General features: G+C 40.0%; 1 protein-coding gene across 5 annotated transcripts; it reads right to left on the bottom strand.

The window, feature by feature from the left end:
- Positions 1-490: 490 nt before the first annotated feature.
- Positions 491-21,198, bottom strand: TMEM50A (transmembrane protein 50A). Of its 5 annotated transcripts, none has more exons than XM_060016603.1 (7): positions 20,950-21,078; positions 19,178-19,283; positions 17,339-17,451; positions 14,874-14,941; positions 12,719-12,811; positions 9,932-9,992; positions 491-975 (listed from the first exon to the last, which is right to left on the bottom strand). In XM_060016603.1, the coding sequence occupies exons 2-7, from the start codon at positions 19,268-19,270 to the stop codon at positions 930-932; spliced, it is 474 nt and encodes a 157-aa protein (XP_059872586.1). In that variant the 5' UTR covers positions 19,271-19,283; positions 20,950-21,078; the 3' UTR covers positions 491-929. The 5 variants fall into 5 exon arrangements, with proteins under 5 accessions (XP_059872586.1, XP_059872578.1, XP_059872594.1 ...); XM_060016595.1 differs by lacking the exon at positions 20,950-21,078 and adding an exon at positions 20,641-20,923; XM_060016611.1 differs by lacking the exon at positions 20,950-21,078 and adding an exon at positions 20,497-20,544.
- Between the last annotated feature and the right edge of the window lie 1,129 nt (positions 21,199-22,327).

Here is a 22,327-nt window from a genome sequence, read left to right as displayed (position 1 = left end):
GGAGCCTGGGGGATAACAGAATTCCAAAGAGGAACAGACTAAGAATTCCCAGTAGTTAACATTTGTCATTATAATTGACCCTGCTGGTCTATCTTGAGCTTAGTGGTTCAGTACAGAGATACAATGAAACGGAAACCAATTTATTATCAAACCGACAACAGAATTAGTCATGTGAGTAAAGACCAGTGTCAAGCCCCTATCCTCTTCCTCTTTCCTTCCATGGTGGCTGTGGAGTGATTGTCAGCGTCCCACCAGGACCAGGTATCACAGCTGAGTTATTACTCACCCCCTTCCCCCCCCCATCACTACCACTGAAGGGACACTTTTGAGGAGACTGGAGGCAGGATTGTGGGGCTACTCTCTTTCAACATGTTCACTCATCCCTTGGGAGATGCTCAATGGTTACTTACACTGAAATATTTACAGAATTTTTGGCAAAACCATATAAACCAAACATAAAGTATACTGAGAAATAATTCTGACCACTGTATAGTTTTTTAAAAACAACAATATGTTTATATTTCATTTAACATTTGACACAGAAGAGGCCACATTTAAATAAACACATTAAATCTTCAGAGAACTTTAACTGCAGTTTTGCACCTTGGATATGACAAATACTCATATAAGATGCTTCCATAATTTCTTTTGTGATTTATTTTTATTTTTACAAATTATACCATGATAAAACATAATAAAAATTTCTCATATGAAATATTTTTAACAAGTTAATCAAATGCATACCACAATAGATTTTGCTGTTGTTGTTTAAATAGGGAGTTCTCATGATTTTAGTATTATACAAATTTAAGTTGAGACTACACTCAGAAAGAAGTTTAGAAAATGGCATTACAAAAGACTGGGAGTGAGCAGTGAAAATAAAAACCAAACCCATGCAGGACTTCTCTGCAGTAATAAATCAGATGTTTTCACTGCCACAAGTCTTCAGTGCGGCCAAACTTAAAAATGAGTCCTCTGTGAATAAAATAAGAAACATCATATGACTAGCTGAGTTTGGTAAAAGAAAGACTGTGTGAGATTTAGAATCGTGGGAAACTAACAATAAAGAATAATTGATGAGTTGTATGGAAAAAACTCATGGGATGTATCAGAACAGAAACTGATCATTCTAAGGTAGTAAATTCTTTCACTGTGCTCAGCTGTGCTATTTACCACTAGCTTCCCTGCATCCTTAACTTCTAAGTGTGGAGACATATGTCCCTCCTAAAAAGTTAACCAATGTTTAGCATGTAACCATTATATGTCTGATTTTATCTAATTCATTCAACAAGCCTTTTTTTCTTTTAACATCTTTATTGGAGTATAATTGCTTTACAATGGTGTGTTACTTTCTGCTTTATAAAAAAAGTGAATCAGCTATACATATACATATATCCCCATATCTCCTCCCTCTTGCGTCTCCCTCCCACCCTCCCTATCCCACCCCTCTAGGTCATCACAAAGCACCGAGCTGATCTCCCTGTGCTATGTGGTTGCTTCCCACTAGCTATCTGTTTCACATTTGGTAGTGTATATATGTCCATGCCACTCTCTCACTTTGCCCCAACTTACCCTTCCCCCTCTCCAGATCCTCAAGTCCATTCTCTACATCTGAGTCTTTATTCCTGTCCTGCCCCTAGGTTCTTCAGAACCATTTTTTTTTTTTTTTTAGATTCCATGTATATATATGTTAGCATATGGTATTTGTCTTTCTCTTTCTGACTTACTTCACTCTGTATGACAGTCTCTAGGTCCATCCACCTCACTACAAACAACTCAATTTCGTTTCATTTTATGGCTGAGTAATATTCCATTGTAATATGTGCCACATCTTCTTTATCCATTCATCTGTTGATGGACACTTAGGTTGCTTCCATGTCCTGGCTATTGCAAATAGTGCTGCAATGAACATTATTGTACATGTATCTTTTTGAATTATGGTTTCTCAGGGTATATGCCCAGTAGCGGAATTGCTGGGTCATATGGTAGTTCTATTTTTAGTTTTTTAAGGAACCTCCATACTGTTCTCTATAGTGGCTGTATCAATTTACATTCCCACCAACAGTGCAAGAGGGTTCCCTTTTCTCCACAGCCTCTCCAACATTGTTTGTAGATTTTGTGATGATGGCCATTCTGACTGGTGTGAGGTGATACCTCATTGTAGTTTTGATTTGCATTTCTCTGATAATTAGTCATGTTCAGCATCCTTTCATGTGTTTATTGACAGTCTGTATATCTTCTATGGAGAAATATTTTTTTGAGGATTTTTGCATCTATGTTCATCAGTGATACTGGCCTCTAGTTTTCTTTCTTTGTGACATCTTTGTCTGGTTTTGGTATCAGGGTGATAGTGGCCTCATAAAATGAGTTTGGGAGTGTTCCTCCCTCTGCTATATTTTGGCAGAGTTTGAGAAGGATAGGTGTTAGCTCTTCTCTAAATGTTTGATAGAATTCACCTGTGAAGCCATCTGGTCCTGGGTTTTTGTTTGTTGGAAGATTTTAAATCGCAATTTCAATTTTAGTGTTTGTGATTGGTCTGTTTATATTTTCTATTTCTTCCTGGTTCAGTATCGGAAGGTTGTGCTTTTCTAAGAATTTGTCCATTTCTTCCAGGTTGTCCATTTTATTGGCATAGAGTTGCTTGTAGTAATCGCTCATGATCCTGTGTATTTCTGCAGTGTCAGTTGTTACTTCTCCTTTTTCATTTCTAATTCTATTGATTTGTCTTTTCCCTTTTCTTCTTGATGAGTCTGGCTAATGGTTTATCAATTTTGTGTATCTTCTCAAAGAACCAGCTTTTAGTTTCATTGATCTTTGCTATTGTTTCCTTCATTTCTTTTTCATTTATTTCTGATCTGATCTTTATGATTTCTTTCATTCTGCTAACTTTGGGGGTTTTTTGTTCTTCTTTCTCTAATTGCTTTAAGTATAAGGTTAGGTTGTTTAATTGAGATGTTTCTTGTTTCTTGAGGTAGGATTGTGTTGCTATAAACTTCCCTCTTAGAACTGCTTTTGCTGCATCCCATAAGTTTTGGGTTGTCATGTTTTTCTGTTTGTTTGTTTTTTTGCGGTACGTGGGCCTCTCACTGTTGTGGCCTCTCCTGCTGCGGAGCACAGGCTCCGGATGTGCAGGCTCAGCAGCCATGGCTCATGGGCCCAGCCACTCCGCTGCATGTGGGATCTTCCCGGACCAGGGCACGAACCCATGTCCCCTGCATCCGCAGGCGGACTCTCAACCACTGCGCCACCAGGGAAGCCCAGGTTGTCGTGTTTTCATTGTCATTTGTTTCTAGGTATTTTTTGATTTCCTCTTTGATTTCTTCAGAGATCTCTTGGTTATTTAGTAGTGTACTGCTTACACTCCATGTGTTTGTATTTTTTATAGATTTTTTCCTGTAATTGATATCTAGTCTCATAGCGTTGTGGTCAGAAAAGATACTTGATACAATTTCAATTTTCTTAAATTTACCAAGGCTTGATTTGTGACCCAAGACATGGTCTATCCTGGAGAATATTCCATGAGCACTTGAGAAAAGTGTATTCTGTTGTTCTTGGATGTAATATCCTATAAATATCAATTAAATCCATCTTGTTTAAAGTATCATTTAAATCTTGTGTTTCCTTATTTATTTTCATTTTGGATGATCTGTCCATTGGTGAAAGTGGGGTGTTAAAGTCCCCTACTATGATTGTGTTACTGTCGATTTCCCCTTTTATGGCTGTTAGCATTTGCCTTATGTATTGAGGTGCTCCTATGTTGGGTGCATAAATATTTACAATTGTTACATCTTCTTCTTGGATTGATCCCTTGGTCATTATGTAGTGTCCTTCTTTGTCTCTTGTAATTGTCTTTAAAGTCTATTTTGTCTAGTATGAGAATTGCTACTCCAGCTTTCTTTTGATTTCCATTTGCATGGAGTATCTTTTTCCATCCCCTCACTTTCAATCTGTATGTGTCCCTAGGTCTGAAGTGGGTCTCTTGTAGACAGCATATATACGCGTCTTGTTTTTGTTATCCATTCAGCCAGTCTATGTCTTTTGGCTGGAGCTTTTAATCCATTTACATTTAAGGTAGTTATCGATATGTATGTTCCTATTACCATTTTCTTAATTGATTTGGGTTTGTTATTGTAGGTCTTTTCCTTCTCTTGTGTTTCCTGCCTAGAGAAGATCCTTTAGCCTTTGTTGTAAAGCTGGTTTGGTGGTACTGAATTCTCTTAGCTTTTGCTTGTCTGTAAAGGTTTTAATTTCTCTGTCGCATCTGAATGAGATCCTTGCTGGGTAGAGTAATCTTGGTTGTAGTTTTTTCCCTTTCATCACTTTAAATATGTCCTGCCACTCCCTTCTGGCTTGCAGAGTTTCTGCTGAAAGATCAGCTGTTAACCTTATGGGGATTCCCTTGTATGTTATTCTTCCCTTGCTGCTTTTAGTATTTTTTCTTTGTATTTAATTTTTGATATTTGATTACTATGTGTCAGTGTGTTTCTCCTTGGATTTATTTTGTATGGGACTCTCTGTGCTTCCTGGACTTAACTATTTCCTTTCCCATACTAGGGAAGTTTTCAACTATAATCTCTTCAAATATTTTCTCAGTCCCTTTCTTTTTCTCTTCTTCTTCTGGGACCTCCGTAATTTGAATGTTGGTGTGTTTAATGTTGTCCCAGAGGTCTCTGAGACTGTCTTCAATTCTTTTCATTCTTTTTTCTTTATTCTGCTCTGTGGTAGTTATTTCCACTATTTTATCTTCCAGGTCACTTAACCATTCTTCTGCCTCAGTTATTCTACTGATTCCTTCTAGAGTATTTTTAATTTCATTTCTTGTGTTGTTCATCACTGTTTGTTTGCTCTGTAGTTCTTCTAGGTCCTTGTTAAACATTTCTTGTATTTTCTCCATTGTATTTCCAAGATTTTGGATCATCTTTACTATCATTGCTCTGAATACTTTTTCAGGTAGACTGACTATTTCCTCTTCATTTGTTTGGTCTTATGGGTTTTTACCTTGCTCCTTCATTTGCTGTGTGTTTCTCTGTCTTCTCATTTTGTTTAACTTACTGTGTTTGGGGTCTCCTTTTTGCAGGCTGCAGGTTTGTAGTTCCTGTTGTTTTTGGTCTCTGCCCCCAGTGGCTAAGGTTGGTTCAGTGGTTGTGTAGGCTTCCTGGTGGAGGGGACTGGTGCCTGTGTTCTGGTGGATGAGGCTGGATCTTGTCTTTCTGGTGGGCAGCACCACGTCCAGTGGTGTGTTTTGGGGTGTCTGTGACCTTATTATGATTTTAGGCAGCCTCTCTACTAATGGGTGGGTTTGTGTTCCTGTCTTGCTAGTTGTTTGCCATGGAATGTCCAGCACTGTAGCTTGCTGGTCCTTGAGTGGAGCTGGGTCTTAGCGTTGAGATGGAGATCTCTGGGAAACCTCTCACCGTTTGATATTATGTGGAGCTGGGAGATCTCTGGTGGACCAATGTCCTGAACTCGGCTCTCCCACCTCAGAGGCAAAGGCCTGACACCCGGCCAGAGCACCAAGACCCTGTCAGCCACACGGCTGCTGCCATTTTCCCCCGGCCAACAAGCTTTTTTAAGTCGAGGTGCTAGGTGCTAGAAGCTAGGGCTATAAAAGTAAAGATACAGTCCCTGCTTTCAAGTTGCTCATGTTCTTGATGACACAATGTGGTAGTATAGGGGGTGCGGGTGGGGAGACACATATATATCACATGTTAAGGGAGCAGAGAACATATGGGAATTTATTTTGCCTGAATGTGTTAGAAAAGGATTTACAGAGGAAGTAATATTAGATGAGTTTTGAAGGATAAGCAGGAGTTTGAATGGGAGGTTGGGAGGAACAGGAGCTAGTGGGATGATGAAGGAAGATGTTTCAGGGAGAGGAAAAGGAAAAGTAGATCAAAAGGCAAAGAGGAATACAAGACCATGGGGCCTCAGGACAAGCCCAGGAGATGGATGTGTCAGGAAATGCCCTCACAGAGCTTACACTCTAGGTTTTAGTTTGGGAAGTATCTATAGTTGTCTTCAAGGCTTCAGTTTAAGAGGGCAGAGTGGAATTATATGCATATGTATACACACACACATATATATATCTCAATATAAATATCTGTGGTGTAGTAAAGCAGCGGAGAGTCCAATATGGCGAGTATAGTTTAAGAATCAAGGAGGATGAGGAACAGCAGTGGCCGGATTTGGTAAGCCAACTGACCAGGGTGGCAAATTGCCCACAGGGGCCTTCGGTGCCTTAGATGAGTCAAGGGGGCAGGCACCAGCCTGTGATCTACTAAAGGGGCAGCTGGTACTCGGGCCCAGGCAATGCATGAGATGGGATTATGCAGAGATGCGTCCCCCATTAAAAGAAACAACTTTAACTCCAGTGGATTGTTGCTGAGCAGGGCCCAGCGTTGTCAGATCCTCTAGTTTTTCAAGAAAGGCCCCAAATTCCAATTTTTGATGAAATCTCTTGATATTTAAATGTCAGCTCAATAAAACAAAAAATACTGTATAGGTTAAGTAAAACAGAATTGTGGGCAGAATTTGGTTGGATGGTCATTAGTGGTGACCTCTTCTGTAGACAGCTCCGAGTTTTGAAAAATTTTAAAACAGGACATGACAAGCTTAGAGCTTTGTTTTAAAAGGAAACATGACATAGGAAAACTGGATCCAAGAGAGGTATCAGTCAAGGATGTGAAGTGCTCAGGAAGGGATAAGGACGGCCAAACATAACAATGGAAATAGACAAAAAGAGAACAGGTTTAAGACAATTCAGAAGCAGACTCATCATCAGGGCTTGGATGTGGGCAGTAAGTGCAAGGGAGAAATGAAGAGAGGAGTGGACGCTTCAATGACATCTGCTGGTTTTCATATCTGTTTTCCAATCTCCAGTGTATACTCAAGGTTAAACCCTCAATCAAAATGGTTGATTTAACACAGGTTTCATAGGGAATTCCCTGACGCTCCAGTGGTTAGGACTCTGCGCTACCACTGCAGGGGGCCCAGGTTCGATCCCTGGTGGGGGAACTAAGATCCCACAAGCCTAGCAGCACGGCCAAAAAATTTAAAAAAAACAGGTTTCATAGGCCTTTATAAAGGTAAACACCTGAGTGTTTTTTGATGAAAACAAAAATGCAACCAGGAAAAAAAAAAAAAAGTGCAACCAGAAAGTCATCTATACCCTCTCTTGGAAGGTATATGAATTTCTCTTTATAAAGGATTTCATAAACCTCCAAAAAGTGATTTGATCTCTGCTCTTCCAGGTAATATCAAACCTACTGCTGCAAAAAAAGAAAAACCAAAGTTGGGTATTAGGGACCCTACTCTCCAGAGAGCTTAAAAGAGATGTGGTAACTTCAGCACACTAGTCACCAGATGTAAACTATAATCTCAATAGTTTCTTGGGCAAGAGCCAGTCCCTCCTACATTGTCAGATGGTCACCTTTGGTACTGACATCTGTTTCTGAAACAGTAATTTCTAAGTGTTGCTGAGAATTGTTCTGTTATAAATCAAAATGGTAGGCAATCTGCTACAACTATTCTAACAATAGTGTCTATTAGTTGAATTTAATTTCGATTTGCTTACAGTATTTTCACAAAACCAAATTAGTTTTTAGACTTAATAGATAGAATAGTAATAAATGAGAAATTAACCAAACTCGTTGCATAGAAAAGTAATTTATTATAACTAATTTGAGACAATGACAAGTCATTGATCGGTTTCCAAGGTTTTGTGAAATGTGCTAACTACTATATGAACTTAACATGTTTCTTCCCTCATTGGAAAAGATACAAGTTTCCCACAAATCTTCTCTCAATCTTCTGGTTCCTCCCTGCTGTGACAGAGTAACTTCTCTGCCAAAACCAGCATCTCAAGGTGGAACTTACTTTATCCTCTACCTCTGCCCTTCCTTGGCTGGTTCTCGTAAATCCCCTCCCCCTCCCTACCACTCCATCCTGAAGCTTTTCTAACCCCTGCCTCTGACCCTGTTACACTGCCTTCCTTTGGCTGAAGTTGTGGGGCACTGAATTCCCCCGAGCACCTCTAACCCTGTGGAGATACTGGAGTAGTGAGCTCAGGGTGCCTGGTCCTTCTTTAAAGATGCCCAAGCCTTAGCATTGCAGCTTGAAAGGAAAAGAAATCATAAATATCAACACTGTCCCTCTCATAAACACATGCTACATTACCCTATAAAATAACAAACTTACCCATATTTACCAAATTTGCATAACCTGCGGAGTGAGGTTTGTTCACTTTGTATTTTTCGAGTACAGTGTTATACTAAGTAACTGGTTGAAGATTCAGCAAAAGGAGAAAATGTCAATTAAATTCATTCCAAATTTCAAATTTCACCCTCATAGTAGCTGGAGACTGAACTTTGAAGTCAGATAGCCTGAATTTCAGCCACTTGATCTCAAACATGAGCTCTGTGCTTGTTTCTCACATATAAAATGGTGATAATAATGGAGCCACCTTCCGAGTTGTGTTGGGGATTAACTGAGAGCACACATGTAACACTAAGATGATGCCTCGCCCATAAAAAGTGCTCAATAAACTTTGGTCATTATTATTTTCTGCACAAAAATCAATGGCCTTTTTTTTTTGTGTGTGGTACGCGGGCCTCTCACTGCTGTGGCCTCTCCCGTTGCGGAGCACAGGCTCCGGATGCGCAGGCTCAGTAGCCATGGCTCAGGGGCCCAGCTGCTCCGCGGCATGCGGGATATTCCCGGACTGGGGCACGAACCCGTGTCCCCTGCATCGGCAGGCGGACTCTCAACCACTGCGCCACCAGGGAAGCCCTGGCCTAACATTTTTAAAAAACCCTTTGGGTTTTTTCCACTAGTTTCAAGATGCAAGGTATGCCCCAAAGAGGCTGTGGATCTTGCCACATGTAAGTTCACATTTTTCTTATTTCTAAACTGATTTTATAAAATTGCAAAAATGCTTTGTGGTAGAATGGAAAAAGTGTGAATACCAACTGCTGACTATTATTAAAGGGCAACTGTTAGCATTTCATGAGTGGTTCAAGTAGATATGGGGCATCTATTTCCTTTTAGGAGGTGGGTGGGAAGGGACAGGGAAGGAAAAGTCCTAGAATAGACTGTCCTAGAATATACAGCATATAAAGAAGATACAGAATATAAAGGTTTTTTTTAAAACCTTTTTTGGATTAAGGACATCTTTGAAAATCTGATGAAAGCCACAGACTCTCTTCCCAGAAACAAGCAGAAAAACCAATGTCTTGCATACAGAAATACCTGGTGGTTTCCAATCTTTAGCAGCCTACCCATGGAAAGGAAGTTAAGAACTCCTGATACACAGGATAAAGAGAAGTTTTTGTTGTTGTTGTTGTTTTGGGGGGGAGGGGTTGAGTGGGGGGCCAGGGATAGGGGAAAGAGCAGGCCCTAAGTGTCCAGGAAAGAATGAACATTAGAAAAGACTAGTGATAAAAGTATTAAGGTCTTAGCAATCTTTTAATTTGTCATTGCATCAGAAGGATAAAAAAAGGTCAGGGCTTTTCCTCTACCCCTCAAATGTCCCAAATTCTTGTGACACCAAGGATAGTAAGAACCATAAAATGCATTCAGAAACAAAATTTTAAGAAGAAATGATTTTAAGCAGGCTTTCATTAAAAGCAACTGTTAGAGATACAGATTTTAAATGAACAGTGCCAGTGTTATGTAACTAAATCTACACAAATCACAGTTCTTCGTTAAAGGGGAGGTGGTGGCGATTTAAAAAATCGATGTATGTTCCCAAGGTGGGCAGCAAGCCAACCCACGTAGTACAAATATCTTTCTTAGTCTCGTTCTTCGTATTTTATGACACTAACATGGGGAAGGGGCATTAGACGGGGAAATTAAGCAACTAAATATAGTAAATGACATAAAATAAACCATAATTTAAAAAAAAGATAGGATGAAGAATGCAAAACAAACTTACCCAAAAAAGATGAAGGCATTTTGGAAAAAGACAGCAATTCCAGGGTATACTATGGCTTTTTCTGTAAAAGTAATTGTAACATTTAGAGGTTTATGATCTCAACACATTGTTTCTGATAAACTGGTGAATATGTTTTCCTGCCTAACATAATTGATTTTTCTGGTAACTATGGTTGGTGTGGGCATTAAATGACATAATACATACGACAGAGTGTAGCGCTGGTAGCCTCCTTCATTTATTTAACAAATACTGAGTACATATTACGTGCCAGCACTGTTCAACGTGCTGAGGATACTGCAGTACATAAAACAGGCAAAGTGTCTGCCTTCACGGAGCTAGAGAATACCAAGAATAAATAAGGAGAAAAAGCAGGAAAGGTATAAGAAATGTAGTGAATGATGATATTTTATACAGGTGGCCAGAAAAACCACATGAGAAGGTGACACTGGCATAAGGACACGAAGAAGGAAGTGGGGGCAGGAGCCATGCAGAAGCAGCAGAACAACAAGTGCAAAAGCCCTGGGGTGGGAGTGGTCTGGTACATTAGAGGAATGGTCACGTGGGCCAAAGAGAGAAAAGCAGGAGACAGATCAGAGAAGTACGAGGGGCAGGCAGGCTGGGAGGTGCAGATCCTCTAGAGCCTTGCAGTAATGGTGAGGACTTTGATTTTTCACTCTGGGTGAGAGGAAAAGCCATTGGAGGGTTTTGAGCAGAAAAGTGACCTGAGCTGACACATTTCAATAGGATCCTGCTGGTTGCTGTGCCGACAGTAGACTAAAGGGAGGAAGGGGAGAAACAGAAACCAGTGAGGCGGCTATTTTAAGAAATCAGGCCACAGACTATAATGGATTGAACCAGGGTGGGAGCCATGGAGAAGGTAAAAAGTGGTCAGATGCAAGACCACTTTTTTAAATAGCAGAATCAACAGGATTTGCTGATGGACTGGGGTGTGTGGGATGTGAGAGAAAGAGGTGTCATCCTTGACAGGCCTTAACCACCCAGGTTTTGGGCTTAAACACCTGGATGGAGAAAGCTGCCCCTAACTAAGATGGGCAAGACTGCCAGAGGACAATTTTGTCCCCATTTTATCCTTGACTGAGTTGAAATTCTCATAAATTTCTACTATTGGAACTGTTCATCATCACTGCCTAATTGACAAACTGAGGCATGATGAATAGATGAAGAGCAACTTTTTGTCATAATAGTTTTAAATTAATCTGATTACCACAGCCACTGGTTTGTACAGGCCTTCTCTACTAGAAGGCCACATTAAATATTCCACATTAAACAACTATTGACACTAGAATGACTCATAAAGATCCTATAAAGGCAACTTTATAAAATTCCAGATCTGCTGCTAATAATTCTCAAAGCATAACCTGGCTTCAGAAGCCTTTAGGAAAATAACTTAGAAGTCTATGAGATGAACACATTCCTACAAAAAGGGGCTCTGTATTAATAGTTGTATCTAGGAAGGAAGAATTATCAGTAATTTTAGTTTCCTCTTTGAGCTTTTTTTTTTTTTGGCGGTACGCGAGCCTCTCACCGCTGCGGCCTCTCCCGCTGCGGAGCACAGGCCCTGAACGCGCAGGCTCAGCGGCCACAGCCCACCGGCCCAGCCGCTCCGCGGCACGCGGGATCCTCCCGGACCGGGGCACGAACCCGCGTCCCCTGCATCGGCAGGCGGACTCTCAACCACTGCGCCACCAGGGAAGCCCTGAGCTCTTTTATATTCTCAATTTTCTACAATGAGAAAGAATTATGCACTTCACATGATAAAAAAGTAACATTTTTGTTTCTAAAATATGATGGTGATAGATTTTATAGCAGCAAGAAAACTATTTATGATATCATGTTAAATGCAAAAGGCTAGGTTCAACATTATATTTATACTATGATTATAACTACTTAAAAAACGCAAGATACCAAAGGAAATATACCAAAATATTTAAGAGTAGAAAGATTATTATAGTTTTTTCTTTCTTTTCTACATTTTTAGTAACATGGTTTTATAATAAATTATATAAATAAAAGAAAAAAATATAAATATTTAAAATTGTCTATCATTCCTATCTGTAAGATTAAAACAATTTTAATAAAAAATCAGAAAACCAATGATTTCAATCCAAGAATTACATTTTATTCAAAGAAATAAAATGTTAAAATATGAGCTGGCTTAGATCTCTGCTGGTCTAGTTTGGCAAATCATTAATATTATATTTTTACTATGATAAGCATCGTCAATTTTACTCAGAACATTAAATGGATTTCATGTTTTTCTGGGGTCCCTCAAGGCAAAATTTCAGCCAGGGACCCCAAAGCAGGTCTTTTCCTAGCCTGCCTTAAACTGGCCTTATATAGCAGATACGCCTTAAATGTTAATTTGCTTTTCTGTCTAAAAGCAGATGCTATCATATTATCAGGGAGCTTTAGCTCAATAAATTTCAATTCTAGGATGTTAGAGCTTTGCCTGGATATTATTCAGCAAGTCAAAACTTGCCAAGTAGCTGGACAACATATGTGCTCTGCTTTTGAGGTTTTTGGAAGCCAAAGAGAAACAAGGTATAGAGCTGTGTCCCATTCCTTCCAGGCTCTAGATTAGAAAATACAGAAGAAAGGCACACTAAAAACATAGCAAACAAACAAAACAAATACAGATGGGGGAGGAGAGTTCCCAGGCACAAATGCCTTGTTAGTATGAAGAAAGCTTTATTCTAAAACAAACCAACTTTAACACAAAATTTCAGTATTCCATTGAAGTAAAATAAAAACTGCGTTTTCTCTTACCTTTAGCAACATACCCTCCAAAAAGAATCCACATAGATGCGATCAGAGAGCCGAAGGCCAACATGAAACCAATGAACAGCCAAATGCGAGCACCTTAAGGAAAATAATATTTTACCAGAATTGTTTCTCAAATGGCAGCAGTCAGTTCAATTAACTTTTCAAAGAGAAGACAAAAACCCACAGAGGAAAAGAATGTGTAGTTGCCATTAAAGTCTAAAGCAAGAACAGTGAAAAATGTGCTGAGTATCATCAGTGTGGACGTTGGTGCTTTTCCTGTTGGTTGGTTGGTCTGTATGTTCTAAGTGCCTATGCTTACTTTCCCCAACTATGACACTGAGAAAAACTTTACTCTCCCTTCCTATAGAAATCTCATGAAATATGTTTCACCATATTTAGAAGCTCATTCTCCAAGTATTTTTAGCAATTGTGCTCCAAAGTTTAAAGCCCTCCAAGAGAACTTTCAAACAATAACATAGGCATACTTAACAAAAAATTCATATTCAGTGATATGTGAACCTAAACACTACCGTATTTCCCTTTCAGGCAAGTCAGGCAGCAAAGCAAATTCAAATTTAGTGTGGCTGGCACTTAGGACTAAGCTGCATTAAAATTATGTTAACAGAGAAAGACAACCAACTTATAACTCACATTATACAATATTTCTGAAGATTTGATATGAAATAAATGGAGTCATTAGATGGCCTAAAATGAATACTGAGATGAGTTTGTTTAATTAGCACAAATACATTTTAATAAAAACACTGCCCTGCTCAATAAAGCACAGCAAATAGAATGTTATAAATTTCTGATTTCATACCCAAAACATAAAATAGTTCTGAAATAAGCTGTTACTCATAGACGAGATACTAAAACAAATACAACTAGCTCAGGACCCCCAAAGCTGGGCTAGCTGACAAATTTTATTTATGGACATGATTGCCATACTCTATCTGGTCTTAGCTCAAGCTATTATTGGCTTATTATCACCAACACTAACTGCTAACGCTCATCTCTTTGTTTAGAGTTTAGAAGGTTGTGGTATGCCGGTATTTCTGTATCTTTTCTACTTAAGTTGATCTACAAAGAGAGTGAACCAAAGGAGAGTCTGAAAGCATAGACCAGAGCTGACTACTGCAGTTTCTCCTGTTTCATTAGGGAAAGAAAAAAAAAGTCACCTGAAATTTGCCTATATCCAGGTTTATTTTTGTATGGAGATAATATTTCACCATTTAAACTGCTCAATAAATATCCGTCCTCTCAAATCTCTGACTAAATTGCACCCTATAGGAAGCTGTGCTACACGTATCCTGTATTCTGCCTACCTTGGGTACGTGGCCATGGGGTTCAGGGGATATGAATTCCTTAGTTGAGCAGGGCAGGCCTGGGTGAATCTAAGCGCTAAAATTCTATTATTCTATTCAGTTTTGCAAGATTAAAAGAGTTGCACAACAAAAATGAATGCACCTACTACTGAACTGTACACTTAAAAATAGTTAAGATGGTAAATTTTATGTTGTGTATTTTAAAACACACGAAAAAACTATGACTCTAAGCTATTTCAAAATGCTAATTCAATCAAGTAAGGTTGGCAAAAAAGGGAAGAAAATAATTTATATGGTATAGCTTCTTAAAAAAATAATAACAATTAATTAATTAATTTGGCTGCGCTGGGTCTTAGTTGCGGCACGCGGAATCTGCATTGCTGTGTGTGGGATCTTTGTTGCAACGTGCAGGATCTTTAGTTGCGGCATGTGGGCTCTAGTTCCCTGACCAGGGATCCAAGCCAGGCCCCCTGCATTGGGAGCGCCAAGTCTTAACCACTGGACCATCAGGGAAGTCCCGGTACAGCCTCAAGTAGCAGAAATTCTATTTTGCACATGTATTCTTTATTATATACTGTTCTTTACTGTACTCTGTATACATTTATATCCACATATTATTGCACAGGGTTATATATTCAAAACTGTGCATATATTTAAAAATACTATTCGGCAATCTTTGATCAAATGCGACTTTTACCTTAGGCCTTGGAACCTATGACCTCTCCTTGGAACCTATAACCTATCTCTGATCTGAAGGAGGCAGACAAGTGGCCCTTCCATGCATAATTCTCATTTTAAGGGTGTATAGTAAGATGTTGTTTGCACCTATTTACCTGTTTGACCCAGGCAACCTTCACTGTAACTATCACCTCGCACTTGTCCATTCGATACTGCATTAATCCTGTGTGAATACAATAAAACCAAGAGATCAGGGTCTCTGACTCTTAACAGGAAATTATCCATGACATCAAATTACCAGGTACAATAAACTAGAGTTCTGCAAATTTAAGGTAAGTCTTCATAAGTCTTGAGTAATGGGTTTATACACCTTAGGCAAATCCCCTCAACCAGATATCCTGTAAAGCAGTGGCCATAGTCCCCAGACCAGCAGAATCAGCATCACCGGGGAATTCTTTAGAAAGAAAATTCCCCGGCTCCACCCCAAATTTACTGAAGCAGAAACTCTGGGTATGGGCCCCAGCAATCTGAATTTTAACAAATCCTTCAGGTGATTCTGATGCTTGTTAAAATTTGAGAGTGAAATTCTCAAAATTATATCTTGCTAAGGTTGGAAGGATCTTTAGCTTGGTCCTATCTAGTTTTCCATTTGTACACATCAGACATACTCAACATGAAGAGGTCCAAGTGGTAAAATCTTGTTTTCTCAATCCCTGTTACACGTTCCAGACATAAGAAGTCTTTTGCTGACTTTCACAGAATACTAAATTGAGATAGCCTTGCTTTCTTTAGAAGTATCCTCTGAAAATTTTAAAATATCATGGGAAACTGTTCACAAGACATCAAGTTAAGAAGTTAGAAAACTATATATGTGTGTGTGTGTGTGTGTGTATCTCCATTTAACTGTGTATGTGTGAGTGTCTACTGCTAGAAAGGCACAGGGGCTGTGTCTATCTTATTTCTCACTTTTAGTCTCAGTGCCTAGCACAGGGATTGGCACGTAGTAGGTGCTGAATACATGAACCCTAATTTTTTCACAACAACATAAAGTCTTAATTTATTCATTCAAATCTAAGTTTTAAAAAGAATGATCAAAATACTCTTAATTATTTTCAGTGATCTCTTGTAAGTTATTTGGTACATAAAATAAATACATTTTAAAACAAGTTTCATATTTTTAATCAATGCAGATGTTCTTGGGCTAGTGGCTATTGGCTCTGCTTTTTCCTTGCTGAGCCACCTGCTCTCTGTGGGACAGCCATGACCCTGCCTCGTCAGTCTTCACCATTAGGCACATCCTCAAATGAACAACCTCTTTTTGTTCTCTGGTATTACCGGTTTTATACATATCTCAAACTTATAGAAAAGTCCCAAGTATAGTTCAAATAAATCTGTTTTCCTGAAACATTTGAAACTTGCCAACACGATGACCCATAACCCCAGAAATTTGTATGTATTTCCTATAATGAGACAGTTCTACCTAACAATACAACCTTCAAGATCGGGAAATTAACAATGATCCATTCCCATTAGTTAACCATCACACCTCATCCAAGTTCCCCGGTTGTCCCAATAATGCTCTAAATAGTAAAAGGATCCGGTCCAGAACCATGAGGGACATTTTGTTCTCCTGTCTCTTTAGTCTCCTCAGTCTGGACAGTTCCGCAGTCTTCTCTTTTATGACCTTGACCCTTTACTCCAGCCATGCTGGTCCCCTTGCCACACAGCCTTTGTGCTTGCTCTTCCGTCTGTCTGGAATGATCCTCTCCTACATATCTCCATGACCGGGTCCTTCACTTCTTCAAATCTGTACTTAAAAATCACCTTCCAATAAGGCCTTCCTTGACTCTATTTAAAATTTCTGCACCCTCTGCTGACATCTCATATCCCCACCTCTGCTTTTTCTCTCTAGCACTTATCATTATCTTACATGCTATATATTTAATTTATTTCTCTTTAGTTACAATCTGCCTCACTCATTAAGGTATAAATTCCATAAAGGCATGGATTTTCCTGTTTTACATACTGTATTTACTGTACCTAGAGCAGAGCCTGGGAATATAAAAGCTTAATAAATATTTGTTGGATGAATGAATAAACAAACTCTTAGACAAAGTATATGGTTTCTGACGTGAAAGTAAAGTTATAAACACTGACAGCCTAGAAATAAAAGGATAGCTGACAGAAGCTGGGAGACAGAAGTGGGAGAGGAGAGGTGGAAGGAAGAAAAGAAGCCTCCTGCTTTTCTTCAACAGTCCTTCTCTATGATTTGACTTTTTTTGTTGTCGTTGTTGCGGTACGTGGGCCTCTCACTGTTGTGGCCTCTCCCGTTGCGGAGCACAGGCTCCGGACACGCAGGCTCAGCGGCCATGGCTCACGGGCCCAGCCACTCCGCAGCATGTGGGATCTTCCTGGACCGGGGCACGAACCCGTGTCCCCTGCATCGGCAGGCGGACTCTCAACCACTGCGCCACCAGGGAAGCCCTATGATTTGACTTTTAAACCATGTCCCATATGTTAATTTGGTTAACACTTAAAAAATTTAACTCTACTCAACTGTATGTAAAACATTTTTCTTTTGTGACAATCTGTAAGTCATGTCACTAACAATGACACTTACATTAGGAAGGCTATGGTTGCTATAACACCACAGGCATGGTAGGAGTGGTTGAACTCGTCCATACTGGGATAAATGACAGCTGCATCTATGATAATCCACCAGCCTGTAAAAAACTAAAACAAACAAACCACAAAAAGGAGAAATTACAGTTATTTCATATCTTACTGGATAAAAAGAATGCAAGGAATCTTGCTTTCCAGCAAAGAAAGCAAGAAATCAAGCAAAGAATCTAAGTGAACAGATCCTTTCTAATAAAGTCCAAAATTTTCTTAAATGTTCCAGCAGTTTCTTGCATATAATTAGTACATGGCTTAATAGCTGATGAAAGATTACATACCCTAAAGTCCCACAGCAATTATTATTTATTAACACTTCTTTTCTAAGTCTACTTTAGTCATTATTTTATGTTGTCATATTAAAGTCTGTAATCTAATTTTGTGAACTAGAAGTTACAATCTTTCACGGCAGGAGAAAGGAAAAAAGTGATTCAGCCTCCAGCTGACAGGAGGAGTGGCCTGTTGCCGATATATGATAAGCCTCCAGGAAGATATTATTGAAAATGAAAAAAAAAGTATTCAAAATAATATAGGGAATAATTATCGTTGATAGAATTTTAGCTAGCCTCTTGGTGTTGTGAAATAAACAATGGCTATGCAGTACTGTTTTCCCTTTTGATGAACTATAGTGCAGTCTACAGATGGTTTCAGAGATTATGCTAAATTCAATTTAAATACCAAATTATAATTTATTTTAATTGCATTTGGTTCTGGACACTATCAAGGGCAAACATATAATGAAAAAACATTAAAACTGCACAAATATTTTTTAATCACCTGAGCAGAAACTTACAATAAGATGATATTAAGCAAATACTGACAAGTAGCTTAGAAGGTTTGGAAAGTAACCCCCTTCTCTATCCCCACTTGCAATCCTGACCTAGTTCGCTCTCAGAATTGCCATCTTCAGGGAATCATTTTAAAATAACTATTTTAGGCTAATCAAATTATTTTTATCAGGTTACAGACAGATCCATACTCCATTAATGACTTTTTTACTAGCTAGTGCAAGTACTCTTTCACTGTTTTTTTTCACCCTTAGCTCAATGTATTCAAGATATTTTCTTCATAGATTAAAATTCAAAGCTTTTTTTTTTAAGAGAAGAATTTCTATAGTAGTTTTATATTTTGACATTAGTTTGGAAAAATAAAGGATAATTATTTTTCATAGATTATAACTGTCAGAGACTAGGCAAAGAGGACATATTTAGAGTTTTGTTTGTTTAAAATTCACTGTTTAGAGCATATGACAACATTAGAGGACAAAACAAATATCAGATACCTTGAAGGATCTGTAATGTAAATAAGAATTTTATACTATAAATTACTTCTAAGCAATATATTTTTATGAGTTCTTTCTTTCTATTTTCTAATGAGATTGAGAAGAAAGTTAATGCTGGATCATGGAGAAATGCAATCATATCTCTTGAATGGTTTTGACCTGACTGTTTCTTAAACACTTCTTAGTAACTTAATGTACTCATTAAGAGGAAGCATAATCCATGCTATGAGTAAGTGTATAAAATATACTGTCTTACTATACAATTTTTTCATGCAGTTAAAGTAAAATAATCTAATCAAATTTCAAGCCATAATGTCAACTCTTTAGATGGAATAACTAAACCCTCTCATAAATAAAACAAAATATCAACATTTATTTTTAAAAATTCAGTAGCAAAGATAAAATAAATAGCACTTACTTAAAGACATCACACAGAGCTTTAAATACATAAAAAACAAACACACCAAAATAATGAAGGCCCAAATTATCAAGGACACTTACTAGGATACCAGCAGCAATGGAAGCAATAGTATTGCGCTTTTCCCCCCAATCAATGCATTCTGAGCATCTCAAGCCTTCTAGAAATCCAGACATTTTTTTCAGGTCACTTGAAAAAACAAACAAACAAAACCAACTAAAGTACTTCTATTGACTTGCTTCTAAGCTGACTTATGTTTCTAGAAAATAATTAACAGTTTAGGAATAATTTAATAAAAGCGAAGTTACAAATACTTTATCTGGCTACATATACTTCAGAATATTTGATTTAGGTTTTGATGAATTTCCACATAACTTTGGAAAACAAAATGTGGACTCATTTAAGTTTCTTTTTTTTTAATTTAAAAGATGGTTTTGGTATATTTTAAGCAATGTAAACAAAAGTGGGCATCCCAATATTGAAAAAATTTTATACTGATTATTAATTCCAAACTAAGTTATTATGTGACTTAGATATTTACAGTCCAGCAGCACTAGCATAGCAGAGACAAGTGATAAAACTTTGGTTCTGAGTTAAAGCATGGACTCAGATGAAAAATATTTCTCTTAACAATTTACACATTTTGTCATAGAACATGTTTCTTCACACTCAGATTAAGAAATTAAACACTGCACCCGCCTCACGTCCCTTCACTTCATTGTTTTTTCCTTCTCCATGTCTGTCCGTTGGCGTCATTTCTATGTAAGGAACACCCATTTCATTTTAGTAAGCTCTATCTCTGACACTAACATGTTTTCTAGCCAAAAGAAAGCACAAAATTGAAGTCAATATTAATTCAGACCATAAAAAAAGAAAGAAAAAAAAAAGAAAGGAAGGAAGAAATTAAAGAAAGAAGGAAGGTAAGAAAGGAAAGAAAGAAAGAAAACGCACTGCTATATTACCATGGATAAGTTACCATAGACGACACTTACATAAAACATTCCTTAGAGCTGGGCCATACAAACCTGGTCTGATACACATCCATAGGATCTCTATTTCAGAATATGAAAAAGCCTGCATTAAGTGTAAATTGTTAATAATCAAGCAAACATCCAAACTCCTACAGTGAATCTTAACCTGTCCATGAAGCTACTCTGTAGCCAGCAACCATGGTTGTTCAAAAACATATCCTAGAAAAAAGCAATGAATCCAGTTGGAAACTCCCTTATAAAAATTAAATTTAAAACCGTGATTATACCCAGTGCTAATATGCCTTTAGGACAAGTCCAATTTTGAAAATTCACTCGTTTTATTCTTCCCTGGGAGGAACGGCAAGCCAGTACGTTGTTTTCGGTTCACCCCAATGACGCCGCCCCGAATCTGTTTTTCTTTGGTTTATTACCCGCACAACTCGTGCCCAAACTCCGCCCTCCAGATTCTGGGAATCTGAGGTGTAGAGAGTGCCCTGCGACTGGGAAGATGTGGAAACTAGTTCTAGCTCTTGTGGCTCGTCCATCTCCCTCGCCCAGGGAACCAGCCGGCTTACACTCCTTCCGGGGTGTCAGTTTCTGCAGCTCTAAAGTAGGGGGGCATGCTGAGTTTCAGGGATCCTGTGACGTGTCGGGGAGGGCGCTGGCCGGACTGCGGAGACGGTCATCCTCTCCCGCCGCCGGCCGGACACGAGTCAGCAGGAAGTGGCCAGGAAGTGGCCAGCAAGACACAGCCTGAGCCTGCAGCTTCCCAGAGGGTGGACCCAACGACTCAGGCAGCATCAGCCGGGCAGACACTCCTATGTCCCGGCCTCATCCGGCCTGCGGCAGTTCCTCCCCTTCCCCCACTCCTGCCTGGCACTTACGTCCAGCCCCGCGCGTGCAGTCGGTCCAGAGCCCGGTGTCGCGCCACGCCGGGCCGCCTCACTTTCCCAGTTCCAGCCAAGAAAACAAAACTGCCACAGGCCGCCGGATACCCGGATTGAGCAGCACCGCCCCAGGAGCTCGGTGGCGCATGCGGAGAAGGGGCGGAGGGAGCGGTGCGCGGAAAGAGTAGGACTCGCTGAAGGAGGGCCAGAGAGAGCCACGCCCACCGCGCCGACGTCTCTGCGCATGATCCGGGCGCCAGCTGTGGGGACTTTCCGCAGCGCTCAGTTCACATGTGAACGTCGGAAGTGGTACGTGGGTCCGGCATTCCAGGGTAGGTGTGGGAAGTTGCTTTCTCCTAAGCTTTCGAAAGAAGGCGTTTGTTGGGGCTCTGTATCCGTCTTCAGTGAGGTGGTAAAGTTTCTATTGCTGGGGTCGCTCACACAGTTATCTCAGGCATGGGTCCCGTGTGGTGCAAAAGGTAGGTCCGGGTTCGCGGCCCCACAGCACTAATAGAGGTTTTAAAGTCCCGTTTATTTTCTCAGAGCCTGGCCCCGTCCTCGCCGTAGCTTCGCCTGCGTGAGTGGCGGGGTCATTCCCGGGAGGCGGGGACCTCCCGGTTCTGGAAGCGGGCTACTTGGGCGACCCAGAGGGTCCCAGCGCGGTGACCCTCTTCTGAGACTTGACCTTTTTTTCCCGTTTGCATTAAGGTAGGGTTTCTCAGCCTAAGCACTACTGACATTTTGGGCCAGATAATTCTGTTTTTTGGGGGCGGGGGGAGCAGTCCTGTGCGCTGTAGGGTGTTTATCTGCATCCCTTTCTTGCCCCCAGTTGTGACAACCAAAAATGTCTCCGGATTACCAGACATCCCCTTCCGGGGAAAATCGTTGGGAGATAGGATTAGGTTTAGGAGATACTCTGGGTTTTGGGGAAGTGACCCTTTTCAGAGCCGGCATCAACGATGTCTTAGCTACGTGAAGGAACTTGTGGCCGGGCTCGCCCGCTCTTCCAGACGCTCTCGTTCCTGTTCCAGCGTCTCGCTGGAGTCGGTCGTGGTCCAGGAGTCAGAGCCCGCACGGGAGAAGGAGCAGGTCACGACCTCGCTCCGGAAGGCGCCACCAGAGAAAGTACGGGTGCCACTCGCAGTCTTCCTCGCGGAGCGGGTCGCGACCCCGCAGGAAGTGCCGCTCTCGGGGAAGGTCGTATTACAGAAGGGCCTTCTCGAACACGCGGGGTGACAGTACTAGGGCTTTGACCCTGTAGTGTACCCACGCGGGGTGACAGTACTAGGGCTTTGACCCTGTAGTGTACCCGAAAGAACACAGCACTTGGAGGGAGAGATCCAGGAAGAGGTCGCAGAGCAGAACCCCGTTTCCT

Source organism: Delphinus delphis, chromosome 1 (assembly GCF_949987515.2).
Source record: "Delphinus delphis chromosome 1, mDelDel1.2, whole genome shotgun sequence".
NCBI classification, from domain to species: Eukaryota; Metazoa; Chordata; class Mammalia; order Artiodactyla; family Delphinidae; genus Delphinus; species Delphinus delphis.
The sequence above is the reverse complement of the archived record's forward strand: the minus strand, read 5'-3'. Positions and strand labels throughout refer to the sequence as shown.

Excerpts from the sequence above, each read along its gene's own strand:
- TMEM50A (XM_060016585.1), bottom strand. The coding sequence starts at position 21,198 with ATGCGCAGAGACGTCGGCGCGGTGGGCGTGGCTCTCTCTGGCCCTCCT. Across the intron at positions 14,942-17,338 it reads GCAACCATAGCCTTCCTAAT|GATTAATGCAGTATCGAATG; the intron begins GTAAGTGTCATT and ends GTATTCACACAG. Across the intron at positions 12,812-14,873 it reads AGGTTGCCTGGGTCAAACAG|GTGCTCGCATTTGGCTGTTC; the intron begins GTAAATAGGTGC and ends ATTTTCCTTAAG.